General features: G+C 42.6%; 1 protein-coding gene across 3 annotated transcripts; it reads right to left on the bottom strand.

Moving 5' to 3' along the window:
- Window positions 1-4,952: 4,952 nt before the first annotated feature.
- On the bottom strand, window positions 4,953-22,420 carry MLANA (melan-A). Of its 3 annotated transcripts, XM_027549332.1 has the most exons (5): window positions 22,270-22,417; window positions 20,923-21,024; window positions 17,533-17,629; window positions 11,331-11,444; window positions 4,953-10,006 (listed from the first exon to the last, which is right to left on the bottom strand). In XM_027549332.1, exons 2-5 carry the CDS (start codon window positions 20,997-20,999, stop codon window positions 9,938-9,940), a joined length of 357 nt encoding a protein of 118 aa, XP_027405133.1. In that variant the 5' UTR covers window positions 21,000-21,024; window positions 22,270-22,417; the 3' UTR covers window positions 4,953-9,937. The 3 variants fall into 3 exon arrangements, with proteins under 3 accessions (XP_027405133.1, XP_027405134.1, XP_027405136.1); XM_027549333.1 differs by lacking the exon at window positions 22,270-22,417 and having other exon boundaries at window positions 20,923-21,582; XM_027549335.1 differs by lacking the exon at window positions 4,953-10,006 and having other exon boundaries at window positions 11,212-11,444; window positions 22,270-22,420.
- Between the last annotated feature and the right edge of the window lie 4,777 nt (window positions 22,421-27,197).

Raw genomic sequence — 27,197 nt, forward strand, 5'->3', positions numbered from 1 at the left:
ATTTCAGGGAGAAGTGGGTGATATTTGAATACACTGCATTGATTTACCTACTCAACTTTTTAAATCTTTAAAACAGTTCATCTTTTGTCTGAGAAGAATTCTCTAGATCACTTCCAGAAACTACTTAGTTACTTATGACTCACTTTATTCCCAGTGAAGGCTCTCACTTATTAACCACTAATTCTTTTCTAACTCCTAAATCAAAATCCTAATATGACTATCAAAGCTCTGTGTGGTATGGTGAACCTTAAAGTCCCTCCTCCCTACTATCTTCAGTCTGTGCCTGCTTCACTCTCCAGCTTAATTTTAATTAACCCTCCTTGCTTTCTGTACTGTAGTTTTCTTTCAGTTCCTAGAAAGTTTAAGACTTCACGGTCTTCCCAGATGTTCTCTTTGACTTAATGTTTCATTATATATGCTCTTATTATGTATTACATAACTCTATCTCCTTATGCCAGCCAGCATCATGTTATTGCAGTCACTCAGATTGAGGTCATAGAGTGAGAAGTACATGGAACTCCTTCAAAGCTGTAATAAAATTATTTGTACGCAATTATTTACAGCCTGTCTTCCTTAAAAAGAGAGAGAGACCTCATTAGTCTTCATCATTGTCACCCCAGCAATTGGCACACAGTAGGTATTCAATATGCATTTGTTGAATGAATGAGGAATCTAGTTAGCTTATATTATTTAAGGTCTAGTTTACTTTTTAAAAAGTAATACCCCATTTTTACTAGAAATGTGACTAAATTAATGGATTTATATAATCAAAAAGTCAAATTCTTTTTCCTCTGCCTCCAGTTTCGTAAGTCACATGGATTTCTGGGATCTTGGCCAGAGAGTGCAAAGTCAAATTCCCCAGTTCTTTGTGTTCAGGGTTATCATTTAGTAGTCTTTAAAGGTCATCCATTGAAGTGTCCATGTAAAGGAAGAAAAATCGCCACAATGCTACCTGCAGGACTTCATGATCCTAGAAGGGTATGTTTCCACATTTAGTATAGAATTAATAAGCCATTTGGATGTCAGTATTCAGTATCACTTTAAATGCTAAGTTAAAACATGCTGAAATAACATTCCTTTCTCTCATGTATTTAGCTCTTTTCTCTCATTCCTTATGACTTTTCCTACCAAAAAATTTTCCTTTGTGATTTAGTATATATATAAAATACTAAGTGGCTGTTTAGATCTCTGTTTTCATTCCAAGGCTCTAATTTTATTGGTGTATTTAATATGTAATTGACATCAATAGTTTTATGATCAAAGCAGTGATGGCTATAATATACGCTAAGATAAATGAAAATGTTTACAATCTAGTTTGTCATTGACTTAGAGCGAATCAAGATATAGTTAATATTAAAAGCTTGAGAAGGTGGCAGGATCTGAAAGTGATCTAAAAAATATGGGGAGTTTAGTTATTAAAAATTATACTGTACTATAATACAGAAATGATATACAACTTACCTTCATTCCAGAAGTTGTTTTGCCATCACTTGAACCTGAAGCCTCATTATTGCTATTAGGCTGTCATCTGCCCCAGGTATTTTTCCTCATTTTGTCAGAAAGCATTTATATCTACCATGGTGCTTGATGCTTGGCTGTTTACTAACAAGAAAGCTGAAGGGCATGGTATGGTTCAGGTTCTTATAGTTTAACTTGGAGACAGACTCTGAAAATCTATAATTAAATCTATAGTTAAAAATAATATATGAAGTGCTAGAGAGCCGAAACTATGTGTTTTCTTACGTATAATATCATTGTTTTGATGGGGGTGGTAAGTCTTCATTGAGGCATGCAGGCTCTTAGTTGCAGCGTACAGGATCTCGTTCCCTGACCAGGGATTGAACCCAGGTCCTCTGTATTGGGAACACTGAGTCTTAACTATTGGACCACTAGGGAAGTCCCTTTAATATCATTCTTAATATATATAGTTATCAACATAAACTGAAGGCATAACTTTCAATGTAAAGTCAAATCTGAAGAGTTGTATAAACTCATTCTACACATTTATTGAGAACCATATAATACAAAAGAGGCTGTAGTAACAACATAGATAAATTTCCATCCCTGTCCCACAAAAAGCAAAAGAATATAACAAGTTAAAAGTAAATGTCAGAGGAATAAAGAACTAAGAGTTTAGTAGGGAGCTGCCAGAGGTTTTATACACAAGGTGGTTGTATTGAGATAAAAGAGTATGTTTAGAATTCAGCCTGCAGAGACTCAAGTCACAGAAAATCACAAGGAAGTTAACAACACTACTGTATATTTGAAAGTGGGTAAGAGAGTAGATCTGAAAAGTTCTCACCACAAGAAGAAGAAACCGTAACTGTGTAGTGAATGTTAACTTGATGTGGTTATATGTTAATTGTACCTCAATTTTTAAAAAGGAAAAGCGCAAACAACAGGGAACAGAACCTTTGGGTTTGAATAGAATAATATGGGTTAAGAGGATTAATGAAGAAGGATTAAAAATTAACTTGTGTGAAAGAGGACTGAAAAATACGCTGAAAGTAGTTAGGAAGCTAAGGAAGCTTTGAAAGCAAAAGTAACGTGAGTGAAGATAATTAAATTACAATTCATGATTGCTTGAGAATTAGGTGAGATAATGCCTGCCACATAGTAAATGTTAATAAATTTGGAAAACTCGGCAGCGGCCACAGGACTGGAAAAGTTCAGCTTTCATTCCAATCCCTAAGAGAGGCAATGTCAAAGAATGTTCTAACTACCGCACAATTGGACTCATCTTCACACGCCAGCAAAGTAATGCTAAAAATTCTCCAAGTTAGGTTCCAATAGTACGTGAACATGAACTTCCAGATGTTCAAGCTGTTTGAGAAAAGGCAGAGGAACCAGAGATCAAATTGCCAACATCCGTTGGATCATTGAAAAAGCAAGAGTTCCAGAAAAACATCTACTTCTGCTTTATTGACTATGCCAAAGACTTTGTGGATAAAAAAAAAAAAAAAAAAAACTGTGGAAAATTCTTAAAGGGAATTGGGGAATTCAAGATGGAAATTGGGAATTCCAGACCACCTTACCTGGGATTACGAGGTATTCCCAGGGGAATACCAGCCTACCTTACCTGCCTCCTGAGAAATCTATGCGGGTCAAGAAGCAACAGTTAGAATTGGACATGGAACAGCAGACTGGTTCCAAATTGGGAAAGGAGTACATCAAGGCTGTATATTGTCACCCTGCTTATTTAACTTACATGCAGAGTACATCATTGCGAAATGCCGGACTGGATGAAGCTCAAGCTGGAATCAAGATTGCAGGGAGAAATATTAATAACCTCAGATACACAGATAACCACTCTTTTGGCAGAAAGCAAAGAACTAAAGAGTCTCGAAAGTGAAAGAGAATGAAAAACTTGGCTTAAAACTCAACATTCAAAAAAACTAAGATCATGGCATCTGTTCCCATCACTTCATGGCAAGTAGATGGGGAAACAATGACAGACTTTATTTTCTTGGGCTCCAAAATCACTGCAGATGATGACTGCAGCCATGAAATTAAAAGACACTTGCTCCTTGGAAGAAAAGCTATGACCAACCTAGACAGCATATTAAAAGGCAGAGATGTTACTTTGCCAACAAAAGTCCATATAGTCAAAGCTGTGATTTTTCTAGTAGTCGTGTGGATGTGAGAGTTGGACTCAAAAGAAAGCTGAGTGCCGAAGAATTCATGCTTTTTTTTTTTTTTTTTTTAGAATTTTATTTTATTTTTAAACTTTACATAATTGTATTAATTTTGCCAAATATCAAAATGAATCCGCCACAGGTATACATGTGTTCCCCATCCTGAACCCTCCTCCCCCCTCCCTCCCCACACCATCCCTCTGGGTTGTCCCAGTGCGCTAGCCCCAAGCATCCAGTATCGTGCATTGAACCTGGACTGGCAACTCGTTTCTTACATGATATTTTACATGTTTCAATGTCGTTCTCCCAAATCTTCCCACCCTCTCCCTCTCCCACAGAGTCCATAAGACTATTCTGTACATCAGTGTCTCTTTTGCTGTCTCGTACACCGGGTTATTGTTACCATCTTTCTAAATTCCATATATATGAGTTAGTATACTGTATTGATGTTTTTCCTTCTGGTTTACTTCACTCTGTATAAAGTGTGGTGTTGAAGAAGACTTGAGAGTCCTTTGGACTGCAAGAAGATCAAGCCAGTCAGTCCTAAAGGAAATCAGTCCTAAATATTCATTGAAAGGACTGATGCTGAAGCTGAAACTCCAATACTTTGGCCACCTGATGCAAAGAACTGACTCATTGGAAAAGACCCTGCTGCTTGGAAAGATTGAAGGCAGGAGAAGGAGATGGCAGAGGAGGAGATGGTTGGATGGCATCATGGACTCTACAGACATAAGTTTGAGCAAGCTCCAGGAGTTGGTGATAGACAGGGAAGCCTGGCATGCTGCAGTCCATGGGGTCGCAAAGAGTCAGACACGGCTGAGGGACAGCTGAGACACAGGAAGACCAATTGACTACTAGGTGAGTTGACCAGATGATGTGAGGACCTGATACCTCCCAGTAATGGTATCAAAAGAGAGGTGAGGTTAAAAAGACATGGGAACTGTTCAGGGTGAGAGCTTAACCCTCCATCTTCCTTGGGGACCTGATGATTCAGAATCTCCTGATACTCTTCTACCTCTGTCCAGGGATACATGTGGAACAGTGTGGGAAACTTAGGAAAAGCTGGATTTAAACTGCTCCAGCCAATTTTTTGTTTTGATTATTTTATCTTCTTAGCTCAGTAACTGCCAGACAACTTTCTTTCTTTTTTTTTTTTTTTAACTTTTTATTTTGTATTGAGTTATAACCGATTAACAATGTCGTAATAGTTTCAGGTGAACAGCAAAGCCATACAGAGCCGTATGTATCCATTCTCCCCCAACACCCTCCCATCCAGGCCCCACATAACAGTGAGCAGAGTTCCATTATATGTGGAATCTAAAATGATACAAATGAACTTACAAAATAGGAAGAGACTCACAGACTTAGAGAACGAACTTATGGTTGCTGGTGGGAGGGTTGGAGAGGGAAGGATAGTTGGGGAGTTTTGGATGGACTTGTACCTTCAGCTGCTAAACAACTTTTTTGAGCTTTTTTCTCATGGAAGACAATCCAGCTTTGATAAAAGGAAGTGCTTTCCAGCTCATTCTCAAGGCCATACTTTCTAGGGATCATCCTTCTGATGTATATGACTAATATTTTTGTGCACTTTGGGACATTTCTCAATTTATATGCAGTAAATTCTCTCCTTGATTATTTTCTGCAAATTTGTGTCACACGTTCTTAATTCTTAACATAGTTCAGACACTATTTGAAGTTTTAGCTAAAGTTTTTGGACCTCACTTTCAAACTGTTTTCAGACTGCAAAGACTTTGTCTACTTTGGAGAGCATTCATTTGAACTGTAAGTGATTTGTTCATTTAATTTTCTTCACTTTTTAAATAGTCATCGGTTTTTCTCCTTCAAACCTTTTTAAGGATACATTTGTCAGGGTCAGTGGATTCCTTCAAACTGACTTCTGATTGACAGTCCAGAGAGTTCTCAAGTTTCTGCCTTGCTCTTTATCTAATTTCAAGTTGCCATCAACCATGTAATCTCTAGAGAAATCAGGCAAACTTATTGTCTTTGGTGCAGTTTCAGAGATTTTAATGGGCCCTCTTTACCATGGAAAGCCTCTTTCCTTTGTGTTTTCAAGTTGCCAAGCATTTTTTCCTGTTCTTTTATTTTCCACTCTTTTCCCCCATCTTGGGATAGCAGTTTTAGGCTTTCTTTAAAATAAGTATTTTCAAACCATCCATGATTTCCTTTTGAAGTTGTTCTGTATCCTTCTGAAATGCTTTTAATATGTTCTGGGACAGTCACTTGAGATTAAGGGATTTTGATGCAACTTTTAAGTGACCTGGGTCTCCTGCATTGCAGGCAGATTCTTTACCACCTCAGCTACCAGGGAAGCCCTTAAGTGTCCTTAAAATCAAGCCATGGAATGAGAGTTTAGGGGGCTCACTTTTGTTCTTTTGGGAGAAGATCTACAATGTTCTCAAATGACAAGTGGACCTGTCCAGATATTTATAAGTACTACCAAACTCAGTGTTTGTAACTTCAGAGAACTGGTCTCTACTGGAGGTGACTTGAGCACTTCATTGGTTTGTGTAATCAGTCTGGTCTTCTCACTGACTAACTTGAGCTAAAAATCTTTTGGCTAGCTTTTTTTCATCTTTACAGTATCATCTCCTCAGGAAACCCATGGAGACTTGCACCTTATCTCAAAAATGAGAACAGCTTCTGAGGGCTGGTGCAGGGTGAGTGGATGAGGGAAGACCAGAACTGTCTAACTTTGCTCTGCTTACTGCACAAATAGTGATATTATCTGTCCAGTGCATTTGGATAAGTGGAAAACACTGATTGCAGCCAGAGGAGATCACCCATGAGCTCTGACTACTCTAATCTTAACCCAATTCTGCAGGAAGCCTCTGAGATCAAAGCAGCTCCATGCCATTGTGTATTCTCTGCCCATGAGCTGGACAGGCATAATGGTAGGGCACACTGCAGTAGAGGACTCATGCCCACAGCCCAGGGTGAGGCTCATTCTCTTGAATTATAATTGCGTTCAACAGGGTGGAAGCCTAATCCTGGCTGCAGAGGTCACAGAGACCTCTCTCCCCTGGAGGCTTCTGGTTTGTGTTTGGTCAGTTCACATGGGCAGGGACAGAGCCCTGAAGGTCCTCAAAAAGGTATTAAGTAACAGCCTTGGGTTTCAGTATCAAATTTGGCAATGTGTTAACAGTTCATGGATTTTCTTTGGGGCCAATTTACCCCCATTTAATCAAAGCATTCCTAGATGGGGGAACCTTTCCTCCAGTAGTGACTCAGTGACCCAGGCTCCTCCCATGTGACTCTGCTATCTTCAACTCATGGCTCCCAGAGTTGTCAGCTGATCTCCAGTCCAGAGATTCATTTTCAAAAGTGTAGCTGCCTCTGTGAAGGAAGCAGTTTCTTCTTTTGTCTGGCATTTTCTATTCCTTTAAATGGAATTTCACTCTTCTAGCTTCTTTCTGGCAAACTCAGTGAAGCCTTGTCCATCGCCTGGAACACTACCTTGAAAAATGCTGTAAACAGAGCCTTTGTCCATGAGGAAAAGAGAGAACTCTCAGCAAATGATGGTCTGGGGATCTTGAAGGCGTCCAGGGCTCAAGCCATAGGTTCTTTATTATTATTATTATTCTTTGCCAAGTTGTGCAGGGTGTAGGTAATAGTAGTGGCCAATGAGTGGCAATGAAGTCTCTGCAGAAGATAGAACATCTGTGGGAAGGTGAGGGCAAGGGTGACTTTGGCCCAGAGTAGGGAGTGAGCAGCCAAAGAAGTTTGAGGAGGTCATGTGCACAGTGGGTAGGGGGATGGGGTTGGTGATCACTGAGCTAAGGTTTTCAGAGCCCAGTTGTGATAAAGAGGACATTTGAATAATAGGTTCCATAGGAGTTCTATGTCAGGGGTAGGCAGACCGTTAGAAGCTTGGGCACAGGGTTTGGACACCTGAGCAGGATAAGGAGGGTTCCAGTTAGGGAGCTTGTTGGTGGTAGTCCACAGCAAGATGTCAGGATCTGAGCATCTCCTGAGGGGGCGTGGAATGGCATGGCAGACTGATGGTAAAATGCTTACATACTAAGGTGATTAATGCAGTAAGTTGGTAATTTGAGATTAACAGAAGTCATTTTCCAACTAGCAGGAAAAATGGATTTGAAAACATGAAAAGAGTTTAGAATGAAAAAGGTTACAACTAAACCTTTGTAGTTGATTTAGAATTGGAGTTATCAGTATGAACCCATGATTTTATATATATATATATATATATATATATATATATAATATATGTAGTGTTGTAAATGTGCTCACTTTTTAATTGTTTGTTGTTGTTGTAAGAGTTCTTTATATAAACTACGTACAAGTCCCTTATCAGTTGTATCATTTGTAGATATTTTCTCCCAGTGCTGTGTGTCTTCTCTTTCTTGATTGTTTTCATCATTTGAAGCACGATGCTTTTCATTTTGATGAGTTCCATTTACCAACATCACTTGTGGCTTTCTGTCATATCTAAGAAACCATTACCAAATCTAACTTTGCAAAAATTTATTCTTCTTTTTCTCCTAAGAAAAATAAGAAGTCTTAACTAAAAAGTAGTCTCAACTCCTATACTTAGCTCTATGAATTTTTTTTAGCTAATATTTATAATGATATGAGATAGGGCTCCAACTTTATTTTTTTGTCAAAAAAATTTTTTTGACATTCCTACTGGGACTTTATTAATAGCAGGAAGATTGTTTATAGCAGGGGTGGAAGTAAGTCTCAGACCCCTACCCCTACCCTCAGTGACACACAATGATAAATAAGCAGTTGTGGTTGGGCACAGGGATACAAGTTCTTCTGTAGAAGTGGAGGACTGAGGCTCAAGACAGATGAGGATAGGAGCTAGCCAAATCCTAGTTAAGTTTTCTTTCTCAGAATATATTTGTTTGAAAAGGGGAGAGAGGGTTTAAGTAGTTAGACTGGACAGAATCGGGAAAGATGGGATGTCTTTTAGCACTTTGAGGAATGATGTGTTTTTTTCAATGTGTGTACTAAATATCTTTACTCAGTGTCCCCCCACCCCATGCAAGCTTGTCTTCAGTGAAAATGATGCAGTTTTGCCACACTGGCATTTCCACTGACACAAGAGGATGGTAGGTGGTTTACTGACTCAGCATTAGATACATAGTCACAGAATGAGAAAGTCATCTCTTTCTCTTACAAGCCTTCTAATTATGTCAGAAGATTTTCTCTGATTCTTGCTAATCTTCCTATTTAATAATGAGGGCAGGTCTCAAGTTGATGGCCTGCTGTGATCATCAGTATCTTTCTAGGTTCCAATGAAAGTAATTTGCTTTCATTATCTTCTTTTTTATCTTTATTCCCTACTTAGAAAAAGTGATACTGGTTTTCCATTTAGAGTGGTGATATAAGTTAAGCCAAAAAACTTTAAATGAGGTTGATCAGAAGAAAAACATTAGACAGATAATAATATGTAGATGTCACATAAATTGCAATGTTGCTATACAAATAAAGACACCATTCCAGAATTTCTGATCCTTTATGATTTCTTCTGTATGTTCTTTTGAGAGGAATTTGGGAGCCCAAAGGAGGTAAATTGCCTTTGGGACATTGAAACCAAGGTGTCAGCCAAACTAGAGTAGCTTTTATTTGTTTAAGTCCTTACACCACCTTTTGATTTAACAGGAAATCCTTGTCATTAATTATCATAGCATTGAGCATTGAAGTGAAATGTAATTAGAACTGCATGAACTGTATTACTGAAAATACAGTATCTCTGCAGTGTGTTGTTATTGCACCATGGAACTGTAGAACACAAAGAGACATGACTGATTCCTGATCAGATGGATCTGACTGTAATTTGTTCGGTCATTCAGCTCTTGATCTTAAACCTGTAAAGGTATCATTTTGAGTACTCCATAACACAGACTAACCTGCACCTGTTCTGTTAGAGTTCATGTTGGTCAAGAGGCTGCTTCTTCAAAAATCAGAATAGTGGTTAGTTTTTAGCCACATTTTAACTTAAAAAGAAATCCATTGGTCCCAGAACAGCACTTGAATGCTCTCCCTCAGAAAATAACATTGTAGATTTATTATTACTGGCACAGATAGTATCAATCCATTACAATGTTTATTGACAAAGTTTTTCCCATTTTAATGTTTCTTATCATTTCCTCAATCAGTTGCCCTACAAAGAATTTGACACTTAGCTTATTATTATTAGTAGAGCTCATATACATTGTTTCTACAGCATTCTGAAGCATAACATTGCATATCCACATCAATTTTAAGCAAAAGCATGAGGGAAATCATTTCAGCACCTCTCAAGGCCTCGCTGGCTCTCATGGAGAATAAGGTGGTGGTGACTGTTCTGCAGACAGTTTCTCATAAGCGGGTGGAGCATTGGGAATCTGTGAGGATGAGAAAGGAGAGCATGGGCTTAACAACAACACACATGGTTCTCGAAGAGGGATTAAGTCAAAATAGTTAGCATCATGTTTATACTTTCGCTCTGGATTGAAACTTGTTCGCTTAACTGTCCATATCTAATTTCCACCCAGTGAGGTAATTAATGTTAAATTACGCAAGTGTGTATGTTGAAGCATTTGGGCAGTGGTGGGGGGAGGAAAAAGGCTAAGTGGCTTCCCCAAAATCTCCTTGGATTATCTTTATCAGTAGAAGCCCCAAGCCCTAACTTACAAATTTTTCAGTCCTGTTACAGACACTGATCACACAATATCTTTACCACAAGCATAAATCCTGATAGCTGTGTCTAAAGGCTGTTGCTTCTATCAACAGAGCACAAATGTATCAGGCCCTCATTTAATTCCAACAACCTTAGGAATATTTCCATTGCTTTTATGTTACAGGTCAGGCAACTGGGGCACAAGGAGGTTAAATCACTTGATGAATGTCTTACAACTGGCCAGTCATGGAGCTAAGAGTCAAATATAGGAATTTGGCTCTGGAGCCAGTGCTCTCAAAAGCTATAATTACTGCATCTATACCAGGACTGTCCAGTAGAAATAGAGTGTACCACATATGTGGTTTTAAAATTCCTAGTAGCTGCATGTTTAAAAATTAAGAGAAACAAGTAAAATTAATTTCACTAATATATTTTATTTAACCCCACTTTCATGTTGAAGTGAGATATTATCACTTCAACCTGTAGTCAGTATAAAACTCATTAGTGGATTTTTATGTTATTTTCTTTGTACTAAGTTGTTGAAATCTAGTACGTATTCCAGGATGTCTTAATTCAAAGTACTGCGTTTCAGGTTTTCAATAACCGCATGTGACTAGTGGCTACAGTGCAACTGTTGGACAGTGCAACTCTAAACAATTAATAATAGGTACTTTTTCCCTCTGTTAGTTATGTCTATGTTCAGGACCAAAGCAATTATACTAAAAAGCATGAGACAAAAGGACATTGTATCCAGAACCAAGTTCTTCCTTTGGGCCTTACATGTAGATGTTTCTTTATTGACCCAGGAAACTCTGGATATGAGAGGACACAATTTAAGAAAACCTCTGTGAATTCCCTTGTTCTTAATCTTACTATTTACTTTTTATTATGGTAAAATATACCATATAAAATTTAACATTTTAACCATTTTTTAGTCAGTAGCATTAAATATATTCACATTGCCCTTGTTTTTTAAATGGCAATATTTTATTCATTAGAGTTAAAAGTAGGCATATACAGAAACACCAGGATGCAAGATCTCAACCTACCACAGGTTCACAATTGTTCTCTTGAAAAGGCAATTTGCTGTCCTGTTGACCAAGCCCCTCATGTGAACATCTTCCTGTTAGGGTACTTTGAGTACCAGCATGAATGTTTTTGTCCTGAAATGTGAATTCATGAAGGTCAATGGGTGAGAAAAAAATAATTGAGTCCATTAAAGAAAAAGAGAAGGAAGCTGACGTTTTAAGAATGAGTTTTAATCTTGGCCCTGCCACTTATCTTCAGTGTATCCTCAGGTAGGCACTTAATCGCTCTGAATTCCAGTGTTTTAATCAGTAATATGAAGATAATGTCACCTACCTCTCAGAACTAGGCTTCCCCAGTGGCTCAGTGGTAAAGAACCCACCTGCCAATGCAGGAGATGTGGAGTCGAGAAGATCCCTTGGAGGAGGAAATGACAACCCACTCCAGTATTCTTCCCTGGAAAAATCCCATGGACAGAGGAGCCTGGCAGGCTACAGTCTATGGGGTCACAAAGAATAGGACATGACTGAGCACAACAAAACACCTAATACAGTGCCTGACATCTATTAGTTAGTCAATGAATATTTTTGAAAGGAAGGAGAAGAAGAGTGAAATATAAAACTGGATCTCAGAGAATGATTACAAGAGCAGTAGATCAGAGCTAGGGAGGCAGGAGGTGGTTTCACAGTGAGGAGAAACATAGGAACAGCTTGATAGCAGGGACACTATTTCTGCCTTCCCCATAATGACACGGAGAAGGCAATGGCAACCCACTCCAGTACTCTTGCCTGGAGAGTCCCATGGACAGAGGAGCCTCGTAGGCTGCAGTCCATGGGGTCGTGGGGAGTCAGACACAACTGAGCAACTTCACTTTCACTTTTCACTTTCATGCATTGGAGAAGGCAATGGCAACCCACTCCAGTACTCTACCCTGGAGAATCCCAGGGATGGCAGAGCCTCTCCACAGTAGTCATTCTCAAACTTTAGAATGCAGCAGTGTCACTTGGGGGACTTGTTAAACACAGATTGCTGGGCTCACACCCAGAATTTCTGACATAGTAGGTATAGGGTAAAGCCCTATAAATTTGCATTTCTGGCAAGTTCCCAAGTAATACTGATACTGCTGGTCCCGGGCTCTCTAGGCAATGCACTTCCTTATTGCCTGTGCCTGGCATGATCCTGCTACGATATGACCCTTAGAGGAAGGAGGAGGTCAGGTGGGGGCCATAGAAAAGGAGGGAGTATGTGTCCCTTCTAAAGGGACAAACCACTGCATAGCTGCCAAGTTTTGCCAGATCTTTTTATTTTTTTCAAAAAATAAACAAGAAATTAAGATTTTTATATAAAATGTTACTTTCAAATGTTTGCACCTAATTCCGTTTTTTTAAGTTACAGACCCAAACATTATCTGTGAACCAAATCCACCAGTAGGACATGAGCAGCTCTCTGGGGTCCTGGCTGAGGGGAACTGGAACAGGAAGGCCATGCCTGTTCAGTGCCTCCTCCACAGTCTTGTCTGTAGACTGTGGTTGATTATTGGCGTTACTGGGTTGAAAGAGAATGGCATCCATATGGGTCTCCCAGGAAGGAGAAGTGTTTGGATCATCAGTTGGATGAGACCAGACATGGTTGGGGCTGGTACCTATAGAGTCTGCCGGCTGTAAAGAAGTTTTCCTAAACTCTACTCTGAAATCATTATTGACACTACCTTTTGGAAGTATATAAGCACAGAGACCCCAATCTTGACGAGAGGATCCAAGGAGGTTCTGCTCCCCTCCACAGCTACCAGTGATATACCTCCAGTAAGGTGCTTAATGGGCTTCCTGCGTAGCTCAGCTGGTAAAGAATCCGCCTGCTATGCAGGAGACCCTGGATCGATCCCTGGGTTGGAAAGTTCCCATGGGGAAGGGATAGGCTACCCACTCCAGTATTCTTGGGCTTCCCTGGTGGCTCAGAGAGTAAAGAATCTGCCTGCAATGCAGGAGACCTGGGTTCCGTTCCAGGTTGGGAAGATCCCCTGGAGGAGGGCATGGCAACCCATCCCAGTATTCTTGCCTGGAGAATCCCCATGGACAGAGGAGCCTGGCGGGCTACAGTCTTTGAGGCTGCAAAGACTCAGACATGATTGAGCAACTAAACACAGCATAGCACAGCACAAGGTGTGTTAATGTTAATGCATTCTCCCTTTACCTCGATTATTGGTTTTATTCCTTATTTTTTTAATTCTCACCTACCATAGGTTAGGAGCTTGATTCACTTCCCCAGTTCACTGCCAATTCTGTGTATTTGCATCAAACTTCAGTGTGTGTGTTCAAACAGGGTCCTGGGTCCCACCACCAGAGATGGTCCCAGACTCTACATTTTAGCAAGAACCCTAGGTTATTTGAGTGCAGGGGCCCCTGAGTGTACACTGAGAAACATGACACTGAAAGATGTGAGTGGAAACTGAGCTGTCAGGAGAGCTTTTGAATTTTTCCCCAAGAATAAGAAGTGTTATGTCCTAAACTTAGAAGTGAAAGAATAAAATTCATATATATGAAAGCCAACTTCCAATGCCTTATAAATCATTTTTCTGCAGAAACGCATTTCTGCAAAAAGCAGTCTTTCCTTTCAAAAGATGTTTTTCAGGTCTAAGAGGAATTGTTGGGCAAGGAAGAAATTTTAGGAGGCCTTACTTCCAACCAACCTTTCTACCATTCTGTGGTCAATGAAAGTGTAAAAATAAACATATTTCAAAGCTTAATAAAGGTTGCTTAAAAGTGGTACCTGAAGCTTGCATTAATCGTCATTTATCTTCTTCTGTTATATAATGAAAACAGAATCACCAAAGAGAGACAGGGAGGTAATTATGTAATTAAATACAGTACTTAATGCACTACTTTACATAATTTTACCTACATTTCTTAGACTGCTGGTCCCCAACCTGGCTTTTCAGGAGATACGAAAGCTCAAAACAAGATTTTAATATTAATTTTAAAAATAAATGACTCCATTTTAAAACATTAGAAGGAATCAGAGAATTTAAACACAGTTTTTAAATCTCATAAAAATTCCAGAAACTCTGCAAGAGGACTGGAGGATGGCAGGTTGAACAGCCAGGCAAATGTTCAGTGTCGGAGGCCATGGCTCAGACTATCATTCTTCCATTGAACGCATTTAAGATAAGAGAGTGTTGAAGCAGAATAAGGGGGGAAAGGTTGCTTTTTTGTCTGGGTAGCATCAAGCTAGAAATTATGGACAGTCTTCCTTGCAGTCTAAGGGGCTCTCAAGAGTCTTCTCCAGCACCACAGTTCAAAACCATCAATTCTTCGGTGCTCAGCTTTCTTCACAGTCCAACTCTCACATCCATACATGACCACTGGAAAAACCATAGCCTTGACTAGATGGACCTTTGTTGGCAAAGTAATGTCTCTGCTTTTTAACATGCTGTCTAGGTTGGTCATAACTTTCCTTCCAAGGAGTAAGTGTCTTTTGATTTCATGGCTGCAGTCACCATCTGCAGTGATTTTGGAGCCCCCCAAAATAAAGTCTGACACTGTTTCCACTGTTTCCCCATCTATTTGCCATGAAGTGATGGGACCAGATGCCATGATCTTAGTTTTCTGAATGTTGAGCTTTAAGCCAACTTTTTCACTCTCCAGTCCATCCTAAAGGAGATCAGTCCTGGGTGTTCATTGGAAGGACTGATGGTGAGGCTGAAACTCCAATACTTTGGCCGCCTCATGAGAAGAATTGACTCACTGTAAAGACCCCGATGCTGGGAGGGATTGGGAGCAGGGGGAGACGGGGACGACAGAGTATGAGATGGCTGGATGGCATCACCGACTTGATGGACATGAGTTTGAGTGAACTCCGGGAGTTGGTGATGGACAGGGAGGCCTGGCCTGCTGTGATTCATGGGGTTGCAAAGAGTCAGACGTGACTAAGCAACTGAACTGAAGGAATGGACACGACTAAGCAACTGAACTGAAGGAATGGATACCAACATACTGAGTTTGTAGAGCTTTTATTCCTTGAATGACTAATCATTTTTTTTTAATATGTAAACATAGAATTAATTTTTTTAATTATAGAAGAAAGCATATATTACATAAAAAGTGATATGCATCATGTATGTCATCTGTGTCCAGGTGTATAATAGAGCAAATGAGGCTCAGAGAAATGAAAATCTAAGGCCACCAGTAAGTCAACAGCAGAGTGAGACCAAATCCTTATGCCATACAATTGGCTGACTGCCATGTGCCAGGCATTGTGCTAGGCTCTGGAAGTAAAAGGGGAATAAAAATACTCTCTGCATCAGCTCCAAATGGGATGAAGAGAAGGTGTGGAAGAAGCAAAAAGTAACAAATTACAAGGCAATGTCATAACCCTGTTCTAGAGGTACACATGAAGTGTATCAGTTCAGTTCAGTCGCTCAGTCGTGTCCGACTCTTTGCGACCCCATGAATTGCAGCACGCCAGGCCTCCCTGTCCATCACCAACTCCCAGAGTTCACTCAGACTCACATCCATCAAGTCAGTGATGCCATCCAGCCATCTCATCCTCTGTTGTCCCCTTCTCCTCCTGCCGCCAATCCCTCCCAGCATCAGGGTCTTTTCCAATGAGTCAACTCTTCACGGAGGTGGCCAAAGTACTGGAGTTTCAGCTTTAGCATCATTCTCTCCAAAGAAATCCCAGGGCTGATCTCCTTCAGAGTGGACTGGTTGGATCTCTTTGCAGTCCAAGGGACTCTCAAGAGTCTTCTCCAACACCACAGTTCAAAAGCATCAATTCTTCGGCACTCAGCTTTCTTCACGGTCCAACTCTCACATCCATACATGACTACTGGAAAAACCATAGCCTTGACTAGACGGACCTTTGTTGGTAAAGTAATGTCTCTGCTTTTGAATATGCTATCTAGGTTGGTCATAACTTTCCTTCCAAGGAGTAAGCGTATAGCAGAGAGCAAAGAGTTCTTTCCCTAACCTCTCAACCCAAGGCTTTGCTATGGTTGGAGTCTTATTCAGACTCAAGAACTTCTCCTTCCCATTAATGCCACCACACTGGAGGGCTGCTGCTTGGTGACTGTGTCTCCCCACGTTCACCCTTTCATGATTTATATCTGGGACACTATGGCAAGATGGCCATTAGGAAAAGGGTCATATGGGACTTCCCAAGCTTTCCAGCAAGGAGAAGAATTTGAAGCTACCATTTTCACTTTCTCCTTCTCCTTCTCAGGAACTGCCAGGCTCTAGACTTCCACCCAGACCAGCCCTCCTCTCCATCACAGAACCACTTTCTCTGAATGAAGTGTTGCTAAATGAGGAAGGGGACTTTCCAACATCTTTTGTAAAGATAAAATTTTTCCCATTATGTATCAACCTCAGAAGCTTTCAGATCTGTAATAAAGAGAGAGGAGAAAGAAAAATTGCAACTCTCCTTCTATCCTGTTGCTCACTGTGGAGAATGCCTTTGGATGCTTAAGTTCCAAACTGCCACCTGTCTTTGAAGCAAGGTTTCTGAAACCTGTAGTCTTCACAGGTTAGTGACTTTGTTGATGTTGCTTGTTTCTGAAGGATCCTGCTACCCCAAGACTGGACATTGTCATTTGTTAACTTCCTGCTTATATGGGTAAAGGAGCAAAAATCCTAATAAAACCACATCGAGCATCAGAGGAGGGAGGAGCCTGTTAAAAACCTGGTGGTGCTTTGTGCTGCTGAGGGGTGGACAGTTTCCTCACTGCACTGATGGCTACATGGGTCCTGGCTATGCTGGACTGCTTGCTAATAGAGTTAGAAGAACTTGGAATTCCCAGGAAACCTGGAAAGAAAGGGGTGAAGAGGTAGGATAAGAAGAATGGGCCACTAAGGGGAGTAACAGAGCCAGTGGGAATCCCCAGAAGGATTGGTAAGACCTGGAGTGTCTCGTGTATTTCTGTTCAACTGTGCAAGAGGACCACGAAGCCTTCCTCCTTGCCCCACAAACCATCAGCTACATAGGCAGGCCCTCGAGTTTGCTGTGAGTGGAATCAGAAAGATGGACCAAGTTCCTGGTTGGGATTCATGCCTGAGCAGAGGCAAAGGAAGAGTTATAAGACATGAAGTGTAGAGAAAGATGCATCAGAACCATGAATCAGTGCTGGAGGTGATCGTGAGACTGTCACTACACTCCCCAGAATTTCAGAGAAAGAAGGAGAAGAGAGGTCCTGGAACTGGAGAGACTCAGCAGTGGGAACACTTTACTGACCTTCAAGCTTCGGTATCCACTTCGTCGTCTGCAGTACCAGCAGCTGAGAAGTAGTAGAATTCCCAGAATCACTATCAGGATGCCAATCCCTGCAGCCCTGGCCCGAGAGACAGACAAGTCCACCTTGGTATGGAAACCTTGCTCCAGATTATGATGAAACCTGCGTCAGTCTTCTCTCTTCACAGGGGCTTTGTGATCAGAGCAGTATCTCCCAGTCCCCAAGGAGTATTCCACCCCACCCTACACCAGGCACCCGTGGGCGTCCAGCATGCATATACAGAGACAGAACCATCTCTAGGAGCCTCTCAGGTGTGTGTCCACGCAGCAGTGCTAAGTGCCATGGGCCCTGGCACCCAGGCTCCAAGTGCAACAGGTGCAGTGGCAGCTGACCCTTCTGTGGACTGAGTTATCTTTCCATTAGGGCTAGTTTAAAACATTTTCCCCAACTGTCAGTCCACAAAAAAGAAACAGAAATTAACTTTGACTTAATGTCTGCTGTAAGCTGGGTACCATGATAACCATTCTGTATTCATTAGATTATTTAATTCTCACAACAACCCTGCCAAGCACTATGGCGAGCACCCTGCTATTGGCTCTGTCACAACAATCCTCAGGGGTAGGTATGACATTCATTTCACATCTGACATCCCCAAGACTTCAGGCTGGTAATATGCCCAAGGTTGCACAACCAGAGAGAGACAGAACCAGCATTCATAGCGACTGGCCTGAGGTACCCAGCCAGTGCCCTTTTGACCGCATCACCCCTTCCTGAAATGGAGCTGTTACAAGGGCATTCAGTGGGTTCTCGTGACTGAAGGCAGATGATTCCATTCCCAGCATGCCTGTGCTCTCATTCTACCTCCTAGGTCTGTGGTCACCCCCTCGGGCATCTCGACACACACAGAGCTCTGTTTGAACTCCTCACACCACAGTCACATTGCGCTCACACACAGGAAGTGAGAGCCAAAAATGCTGGGATGTGCCAGACACACCATAAGAACCCATTGCCCAGCAGGGCAGGGCTCCTCAGATGTCACCCAAATACCTCCTGCAAGGGAGTTGCCTGAGATGCGTGTTAAAGTACAGATCCGGGGCCCCTGACCTCAAGACCTACTGAGTCAGCCTCTTGGGCAGCAGTGCCCAGGAAGCTGCATTTTCACGAGCTCCATAGGTGGCTTGTGCCACCTCAACTGAGAACTTCTCAACTGTGGTTTCACAGAGGTAGAGTCTGTTGAGTCATCATGTAAATCCTGAAAAGTATACTACCTAATACCACGTGCAGTTGCACCCCTCAAGAGTATTTTTTTGCTGTTGGGACTTTTTTCCAGAAGATCTCACCACCACATCCCATTTGACCATGCGGGGATATTAGGGAATCCCACTAGGGTCTTCTGAAGAAATACTCCAGCCTGAATTCCTCTTCAGTGCCTTTGACAGGTTCTCCATCTCTCTTGCCCCTGCTAGTTCACTCCAGTAAAGTAATTCAACAGTTCTCTCCCAAGACAGCAGGTTTGCAGGAGGTTCTGAGCAGATCACTTAAGAGACCGTCCAAACGATGCGGGGAGCGAGCTCCGCCCCTGGCAAAGGTCGTGAGGAAGGAGGCTCGGCATACGCAAAGGCGGGATCAAGCCTCAGGAGTCTCCCTGGAAATTCTCGAGCATCTACCCCTAAAACCAGAGTCTGCCTACTTTCTGCTTTGTGCTTTCACCTACACCTCTGACTTTACGGGGGGCTGTCCCCCACTACCTCTCTCTGAAAAAAGAGTTAGCTTACAGCTCCAGTTAATAATTCCTGGGTGTGACAGTGTTTCAACCTACAAACTCCTTTGGAAGTCCTCTAGCCTGCCTGAATAGGTTTTTCCGGCCACATGTGATTGCTTAGAGCCTCCCAACTGTGAGAGGCATGAGATGTTCTAAACTGTCTAAATACAGATTCCGTTTAGCAGTTAAAAGATTGATTAGAAATTGTATTGGTGAAGGGATTTTCACTTGTCAGGCCAATGTTTGCTGCTAAGTTTCCATATCCCTTACCTGCTGTGTCCCTGGCAGTGTATTGATTAATATAATTGGTGTAAGTAGTAGCTTTAATGTTTGTAACCTGGGGCCCTTGAGTTAATTCTTTTTCTTGTTATAGCCCACCACACCTTTGCTCTGTAGGAATGCAACTTTATCTAATGCTTTTTGGAGGCTGGCGCCTGACTTTAGAATAATCACCTTTAGAGAAAAATAAGTTTCTTAAAATGTTAACAGGCCTCCGGGCCAGAAGATGATGCAAATCACCTAAACTTTTGCATATGGTAAGTTCGCAGGAAGAAAGCGTGGCTTACTGCATGACTCTACCCCTTCCCCCATTATCCTCTATGCATAACTTAAGGTATAAAAACTACTTTGGAAAATAAAGTGCGGGCCTTGTTCACCGAAACTTGGTCTCACCATGTCGTTCTTTCTCTTACCTTCTGGCTGAATTATTCAGCCTCTTTTCTCCACTGAATTTCCTCACTGAGCTATCCTTATTCTATTACTCCTTATATCCTTAATTAAAGTTTAAATAAGCAGTTGTTTCCTGATCCTCGCCAACGCCGTCCCCGCTTCGAATTCCCTGGATCCACCGGGGCTGGACCCCGGCAATTCCTCATTTGTCCTATTGGAGTCTCCACTCAGAGAGGGGCCCCTCCACCACCACCACCCCTTGCTCACTCTCATCCTTGCAGAGTATGTCCTGTGGCTTAGGTCCCCATCACAGCACTTATACCTGATGAAATTACTCCCATGCCTAACTGTCCCAGTAGGTTGTAAGATTTTTTCAAAGGAGAGAATAGCATCTTGAGCTGGTGTATATTGCTTAGCACTTAGAAATGTTTAATCATGCAAATACTTATTTTAAAATAATTCATAATACAAAACACCTTTCTTTAGGGTAAAGCATTGATGCAAAGGTTATGACCACCCTCTTCACCTTGGACTCAGTCAACAGGTGGAGGGATGCACCTGCCCTTCAACCTCACTGTCCTTTGGCAACTTGCCTCTGTTCTATCTGCAAACCACCTCTGGGAGCCCAAGTGGAGTAGATAGGCAAGGCTTGAGGACAGAGGCATCATGCTCTCGGACAGAGGTTTTTCAGCCCGGGAACCCACAGCGAAGGCCTCATAGCCAAGAATGCAAACAAAAATGGCAAGATCTGGGTTTTTGCCTTCCCTCCCTCTTTGCCTCTTTGGTCTCAGAGAAACCTGAGACCTTTTGTAGGACCTCAGGGTCTCCTTCCCTCTTTGCCAGGTTTATTTCTGGAGAAATAAACACTAGAGAGATTTACGGACAGACGTGCTGGTGGAAGCCAGAGGCTGTGTCAGCAAACAGCAAACTGTAACCCCGCTGGGTCTGGATTTGAACTTACTCTTCAGCCGTGACATAAGAGTGGCTGTGCCCTTTCCTGGGGGAACCATAGAAGAAGTGAGCCTCTTCTCTTGGCATCTTGTAGGGTCAGGCCACGGGACACCTAGCAGCAGGGGCACAGAGGTGTCATTTCATGCATCCAGAGTGTTCTTACCATCTCAAAAACACCCACAAAGACATTCTCGCTAGGTGACCAAAATTGACATCCAAACCCTCTGTTTTCTGTCTCTGCAAGGACTCGTACTTGTTTCTTTCCCAGATATCAAGTGGGAATTGCTCAGGTTTTTAACCCCTTTCTACCAACTGAAATTTAAGTTCAAAGAAGAAACTATAAACAAAAGGAAAAAACTTTCAAACTGAGTTGTGATTTGAGAGTTAATATGACTCTATACCATAAACTTGTAGAGAAACAAACAAGCATTTTAATTCATTGCTTACTTTCCCTGGCTCAAGACAGATTAATAAGAGGAGTTATTTCTCTCCAGAGGTATTATTTTATATCAATCCTTGGACAAATAAAAGGCTCTGATGATATAATGGGCATGTGCCTTAGCACAGCATCCTTCAAGCCCATTTTCCAACAAAGGAAACTGTCCCCCAAATATGAAATTTTAAACTATGATACAAACAAATAAAAAGCTCGTGAACTTCAGTGGTCATTATTAGAGTGTGCTTATTAAAAACCAACAATGATTTCTCTTCTCTCCTTGCTATTGTGTGTTTTTCATCCCTTTTACTGTTCTCGTGAATTGCATAGGTCTGATCCCCATGGAGTTATATTAATGAGCCCGTTTAAAACAGCTGAAGAGAAGTGGGAAAGGGGAGTGTAGAGTTCACCCCATGAACTCTTTCCTTGGGGAATTTCATGTGCCATTTGCACTTCCCAGTTGTAAAGAAGAAGTCACACTTGACCTTACTGATCATCTCAGGTGAATAATGTGGGGATGAACTCTGTTCAAAATGACAGACACACAACGAATTCTGCATTCAGTTGTTTTCTGTAAATCTATACCTCCAGTTTCAAGCCTTGGCAAACAGTGGCAGGACAGCAAATGTACTTCATCCTACCTGAGCCAAGAAAAGTGGTTCTTCAGAAGACTAGACACAGCTGTTCACGAGCCAGTTACAGCCTACGAATAACTGCTTTTCCTGGTTCTCTGCTTTGCTTCCGGGCAGTCTAGAGGTAGGACCTAGGAGGAGACTTTGTGAACCCTCAAAAGTCGGAGAATTGTGAATATTGAGGAGAATTCTGCCGACATCCAGGTATCAGGGAGGCTGGAGGAGTCCACTGGAATCTCCCAAACCCTGTTCTGTTCTGAAAGAGTGGGTGAAAAGGCATTGCTCTTACCTGCCTGCCTGGGACCAACTCCGTCTGCTGGCTGCCGTTTGTGTGAAGATTGCTTCTCTGGCTCTTAACCTTTTTAATTTTCTTTCCCCCCTGGTCTCGAGTCCCATGTTAATCACGAGTTTGGATTTCTGATGGGGTCATTTGTGATTGCTTAATTAGCGTGAAAGAAACCAACTTCATTCCTCTCCTCAAAAAGTCATGGCTCACTGTGACCAGGTTTCATCTTAGGGGAGTCATTAGTTTTAATGCTGATCCCTCATCTGTAGGATTGCCAGATAAAATATAGGCTTTCCAGTTACATTTGAATTTCAGACAAGCAATGAATAGATTTTAGTATAACTGTGTCCCATGACATTTTTAGTGCAAAAAATTATTTGCCATTTAATTGAAATTCAGTCGTAACGGGGCACCCTCTACCCACCCTCATCTTCACCTCAAAGTGTGGGTGAGCCTTTGGTCTCAGGCATGAGGGTCATCTAGGAGCATGACCTCCTGATCAAGAAGAGGAATTGGAGGATCCCTGAAACTTCCTGAGCTAAGCTCCCAGGTTTTTTGTGACACCCTCAGAGATGACTGTCCCCTGGGAAGAATGGGTTTCTTGCATTGGCAAGGAGCAGAGAAAACTTCCTCTTTGAAGGTGGATATGACCTACCTAGAATTTAATTGAAACCAGGGCTAATTCAACCTACATAGCCTGCTCTGAGAGTCAAATGTGTACAGCCGAGAACTATTTCAGTGGGACAGAATTATCATTGCTCACAAGCTGTCTGTAACCATTGTAAACAAGCAAAAACTAAACAAAACACCCACCAGAATTAAGGAATGTGAAAGTTCTCATCAGCCAAGGACTTAGATTAAATGACCACTAAGGTTCCCCTTTACGGCTTCCCTGGTAGTTCAGACGGTAAAGAATTTGCCTGCAATGCAGGGGACCTGGGTTCCATCTCTGGGTTGGGAAGATCTCTTGGAGAATGGAATGGCAACCCACTCTAGTATTCTTGCCTGGAGAATTTCCATGGACAGAAGAGCCTGATGGGCTGCAGTCCATGGGGTTGCAAAGAGTTGGACATGACTGATCGACTAACATGACTACAACACGAGGTCCCCTTCCCCAGCTTGCAGATCTTATGGTTCTTTCCAGTTCCCATTGGACTGTCTTGTGTGAGGGCATTATCAGCACTGGATAATCATCAGTGGAAATGGCATGGGAGAAATGAAACAGCATGAGTGAGGTTGGTCTTCATTAGGTGAGATCCTTGTTCTCTCCTTTCTGAAAAGGAGAGAATATGCAAACAGATCTGAGTGACAAGAAGGAGTCAGCCATTCACAGATGGATGGAGAGTGTTTCATAGAGAAGAATCAGTGCAAAGGCCCCACAGCAGAGAAAGAATCAGACTTGGTCTGGACTCCCAGAACTGAGGCTGATTTAGGAGATTTCATAAGAAAATCAGGAAGGATACAAGCCTTTGGTGTCAAGGGATTTGAGGAGAGCAACTTTAACCTGAGGCTCAGGTTTATGCCCAATAACTCCCAGGAAGGCCTAGTGGTGGGTGCTAGTCTAGAAAGAAGGATACAGTTCTTTTATTTACTTTATTTTTAAAAAATTTTAATGTATACTTTATTTTTTAGAACAGCTTTAGATTTATAGAAGAATATGAAGATAATACATAGATATCCCATACCCAGTTCCCCTATTATTAATATCTTAAATTAGTTACAATAATGAACCAGTAACTAAAGCCATATCTCACTCAGATACCCTTAGTTTTTTACCTATGCCATTTTTCTGTTCTAGAATCCTACAAGACATGTTAACTAAAGGATGCAGTTCTGAGCCTAGAGACTGAAATGTGCTAAGTTGGACTCAACTAACGTGGCCCCCTGGATGATGAGCAGCCAGACCAGAAAGGAGGAAGGTACTAACCTGTATCTCTGGGCAAAGGGAAGCTCCTGGGTCTTGCTCAAGTCCCTCAGTGATGTGAGCTAATCCAGGGGCCCTGAGTGTGCCCGGGCACCGTTCCAGGGTGGAAAATGCAAGGCAGCTGGCATTGTCCGCTCCCCCAGAAGAGGCTCTGGGACCAGGCCCAGCTCACTGTGGATACTGTGACCTGTCTTGGCACTTCCCTTCCAGCTACTCTGCTTTTTGGAGCTCAGCAAGGGAGCCCTGATCAGATCTTACAGGGGCATATCTTTAGGTTTTTGAGTGGTTTTGCAGCCTCTGGAGTACCCAGTCCTGTTAGAGTGAAGCACCCAGGAAGAGCTAGGGTGGCTTCTTTAAATAAGTCACCAGGGACCCTCAGCCTCAAAATCCTACACATCCCGTTTCCTGAAAGTGCCCCCAGCAGTTCCCTTTGCCTCAGGCTCCTAGTCACTGTCCTTGGACTGGCCTAGGCCCCAGGATCTGCCCCAGAGCCAGTCCAGCCCAGCCCAGGCTCCACCTGCCCTCACCCTACCCCCACCCCCACTAGTGATTTCTCTTCTTCCCTGGTGTAACATCTACCCACCACCACCACCATCACAACCAACAGGCTCACAGTTGGGGCTCTAAAGTCCAAACTGCCTGCACTTCCTCTCTTCGGTCTGTGTGACCTTGGATAAATCATAAATCTCTTAGAACGTCATTGCATGCATCTAAAAAAAGAGAGTTATTAATAGTATCTACTCCCTAGATTGGTTGTAAAAGTTAAAGGAGATAGGCTTACCACCTGGTTGGCACAGACTGAGTTTAACGACTGTGTAAGCTGTTACTACAAGGTTGCCATACCCACCACCCCTTTGGCCCAGTTCAGACCTGCCTTGAGTGTGGGCCTGACACTGCACTTCCTGTGCCCCAGACTCAGGATTAGAGTTTAGCACCTGGCCGGCCACTGACCTGTTCTCTGCTGCCACCTGGTGGGCCTTGGTCCCCTTGCACAGCAGGCCCCCACATGATGAAGCAGCTGGGAGACCGATTGCAGAGATGCTTCTTTGATCTTTTCAAAACCCTCTCATTCACAGTGCTCAGGAACCAGAGTCCTCTTCACTTTTCCTTCTTGGGGATTAGAACTTTCTTCAGTGCCCCACAAGACTGTGAGCTCTTGCTCTCTTACCACAGAAATGCTAGAATATTATGAAAGGCATTGTTGTAAATGGGAGTTGTTTGTGCTGCCCTTTTGTAGGAGAAGCTAAACAAACAGAACTTGCTTATCAGAAAGTGGAGAAGACAGGTAGACATCTCTGCGGTTATTGAAGCAGGCCACAGACAGTACTCTCTCCCTACCCCCGGTGGAGTCCTGGGACCCAGTCAGAATGGCCTTGAATCCCAGCTCCCATTATTACCTGTGTGACCTTCGGCAAGTTTCTTAAGCTCTCTGAGCTTCAGCAACCCCATCTACAAGATGGGAATTAATAATTATTACAGAATTGCTGTGAGATTTAAATGAGATAAAATACATAAAATCATCCAGTGCAATGCCTGGCAAATTATTAAAACTTGAGAAAGGCTGATGCCTCCAGGAATCTCCTGTGGATGTGCAAATAGCCTTAAGAGGGTGGGATAGCAGCATAAGCCTGTGAACTAATAATGCTCAGCTGTGGTCTGATAATTGCTCAGTGCTAATCAGTGAACAAGTTATACTGCCTGTGGTATAAAGGGCCATTGGTCGGAAGGGTGGAAGTGGCGGTGATGAGGTCCAGATGGGAGCAGAACGAAGGTGTATCTACACGGGGGCGCCTAACAGGACACCCACCCCCTCCCCACCCCGGCCCTTCTCCCTCGGGCACTCTAGAGCAAGAGTCAGCTTCTGCGGGTCTCAGGCTGGACTTTCACGAGGCTCCGTCAGTTCCTCAATCCAACAGGTAAGTTGTTCTGGGGAGAACTAGCGTCAGTCTGGAGGCTTGCACAGAAGCTGGTTGTGTGTGAGAACAAAGGCCCAGTTCCTGAGTCTGTTCAGGTGCAGAGAAAAGAGCATTAATAGATCAGAAATGGGATTTAATAATCCCATGGCCACTTGTGACCAGTCAGTATCAAGAGGGATGGGCTTGCAGGACTGATTGGAATGATCTTTGGGGTGGAATGCTATGTTTACCACCATGTCAGATAATATTGGAGCCACCCCAGATTCCTGCCCAGGAAATAGCAGGGGTATGGGTTATTCTTGGGGACAGGAGGCACATGAGAAGTTTGTTAAAGGAAGGTGAGTTTCCTCTGAGTCTGGAAAGGTGAGCAGGGGGTCGCCAGATGTGAGATGGGGAGGGCGTTCTCAGTGCAGAGGATAAGTAAACGTTTTGCAAGTCACGACTTGGGAGCCAGGTTGGGAAGGTGACATCCACATGGAGGGAGGGCACACAGGTGTGGGACGGCCTGGCGGGTTTGGGGGACTGCTCGAAGTTCTGTACGGTTGGAGTTCAAAGTACAGAAAAGGAATGTAGTCCTGAGGTTCTGAAGCTCAAAGCGTGTGAACGCCATGCCAAAGCTTTTGACCCTCGTTTGCTGGTTACATTGAGTCATAGAAAGGTTGTAAGCAGGGGAAAAAACACTGAGGCTGACCAGGCTCAGGGTCAGTCTGTTTTCCAGTGTCATGGTATTTAATCTACCTCCTAGGTGACTGCGAGGATTACATGTGCTGTCGTTGTGTGTAGAAACATTTTGTGAACCGTAAATCATATTGACGTGAAACCTAGAAGCAGCAGTCTGCCCTTAAATGTTGGGGCAATGTATTGGTGACATGGAGAGATGAATAGGAGAAAGCCTGGGTTTTGGTTTTGGATTCTGGTTCTGAGTCAAATGCTGGCTCCGGCATGGACTGACTGTGGTCCTCAGGTATGCAAGGTTCTTGGCACTAGTCTGCTCATCTACAGAATACGAACAGAGTGTCTGTCTCTCTGAGGGGGCTGTCAGGCTCGTGTGCCTGGTGTGCAGTGAACTCTTGCATTAGTCAGGGTTCTTT

Source organism: Bos indicus x Bos taurus, chromosome 8 (assembly GCF_003369695.1).
Source record: "Bos indicus x Bos taurus breed Angus x Brahman F1 hybrid chromosome 8, Bos_hybrid_MaternalHap_v2.0, whole genome shotgun sequence".
NCBI lineage: Eukaryota > Metazoa > Chordata > Mammalia > Artiodactyla > Bovidae > Bos > Bos indicus x Bos taurus.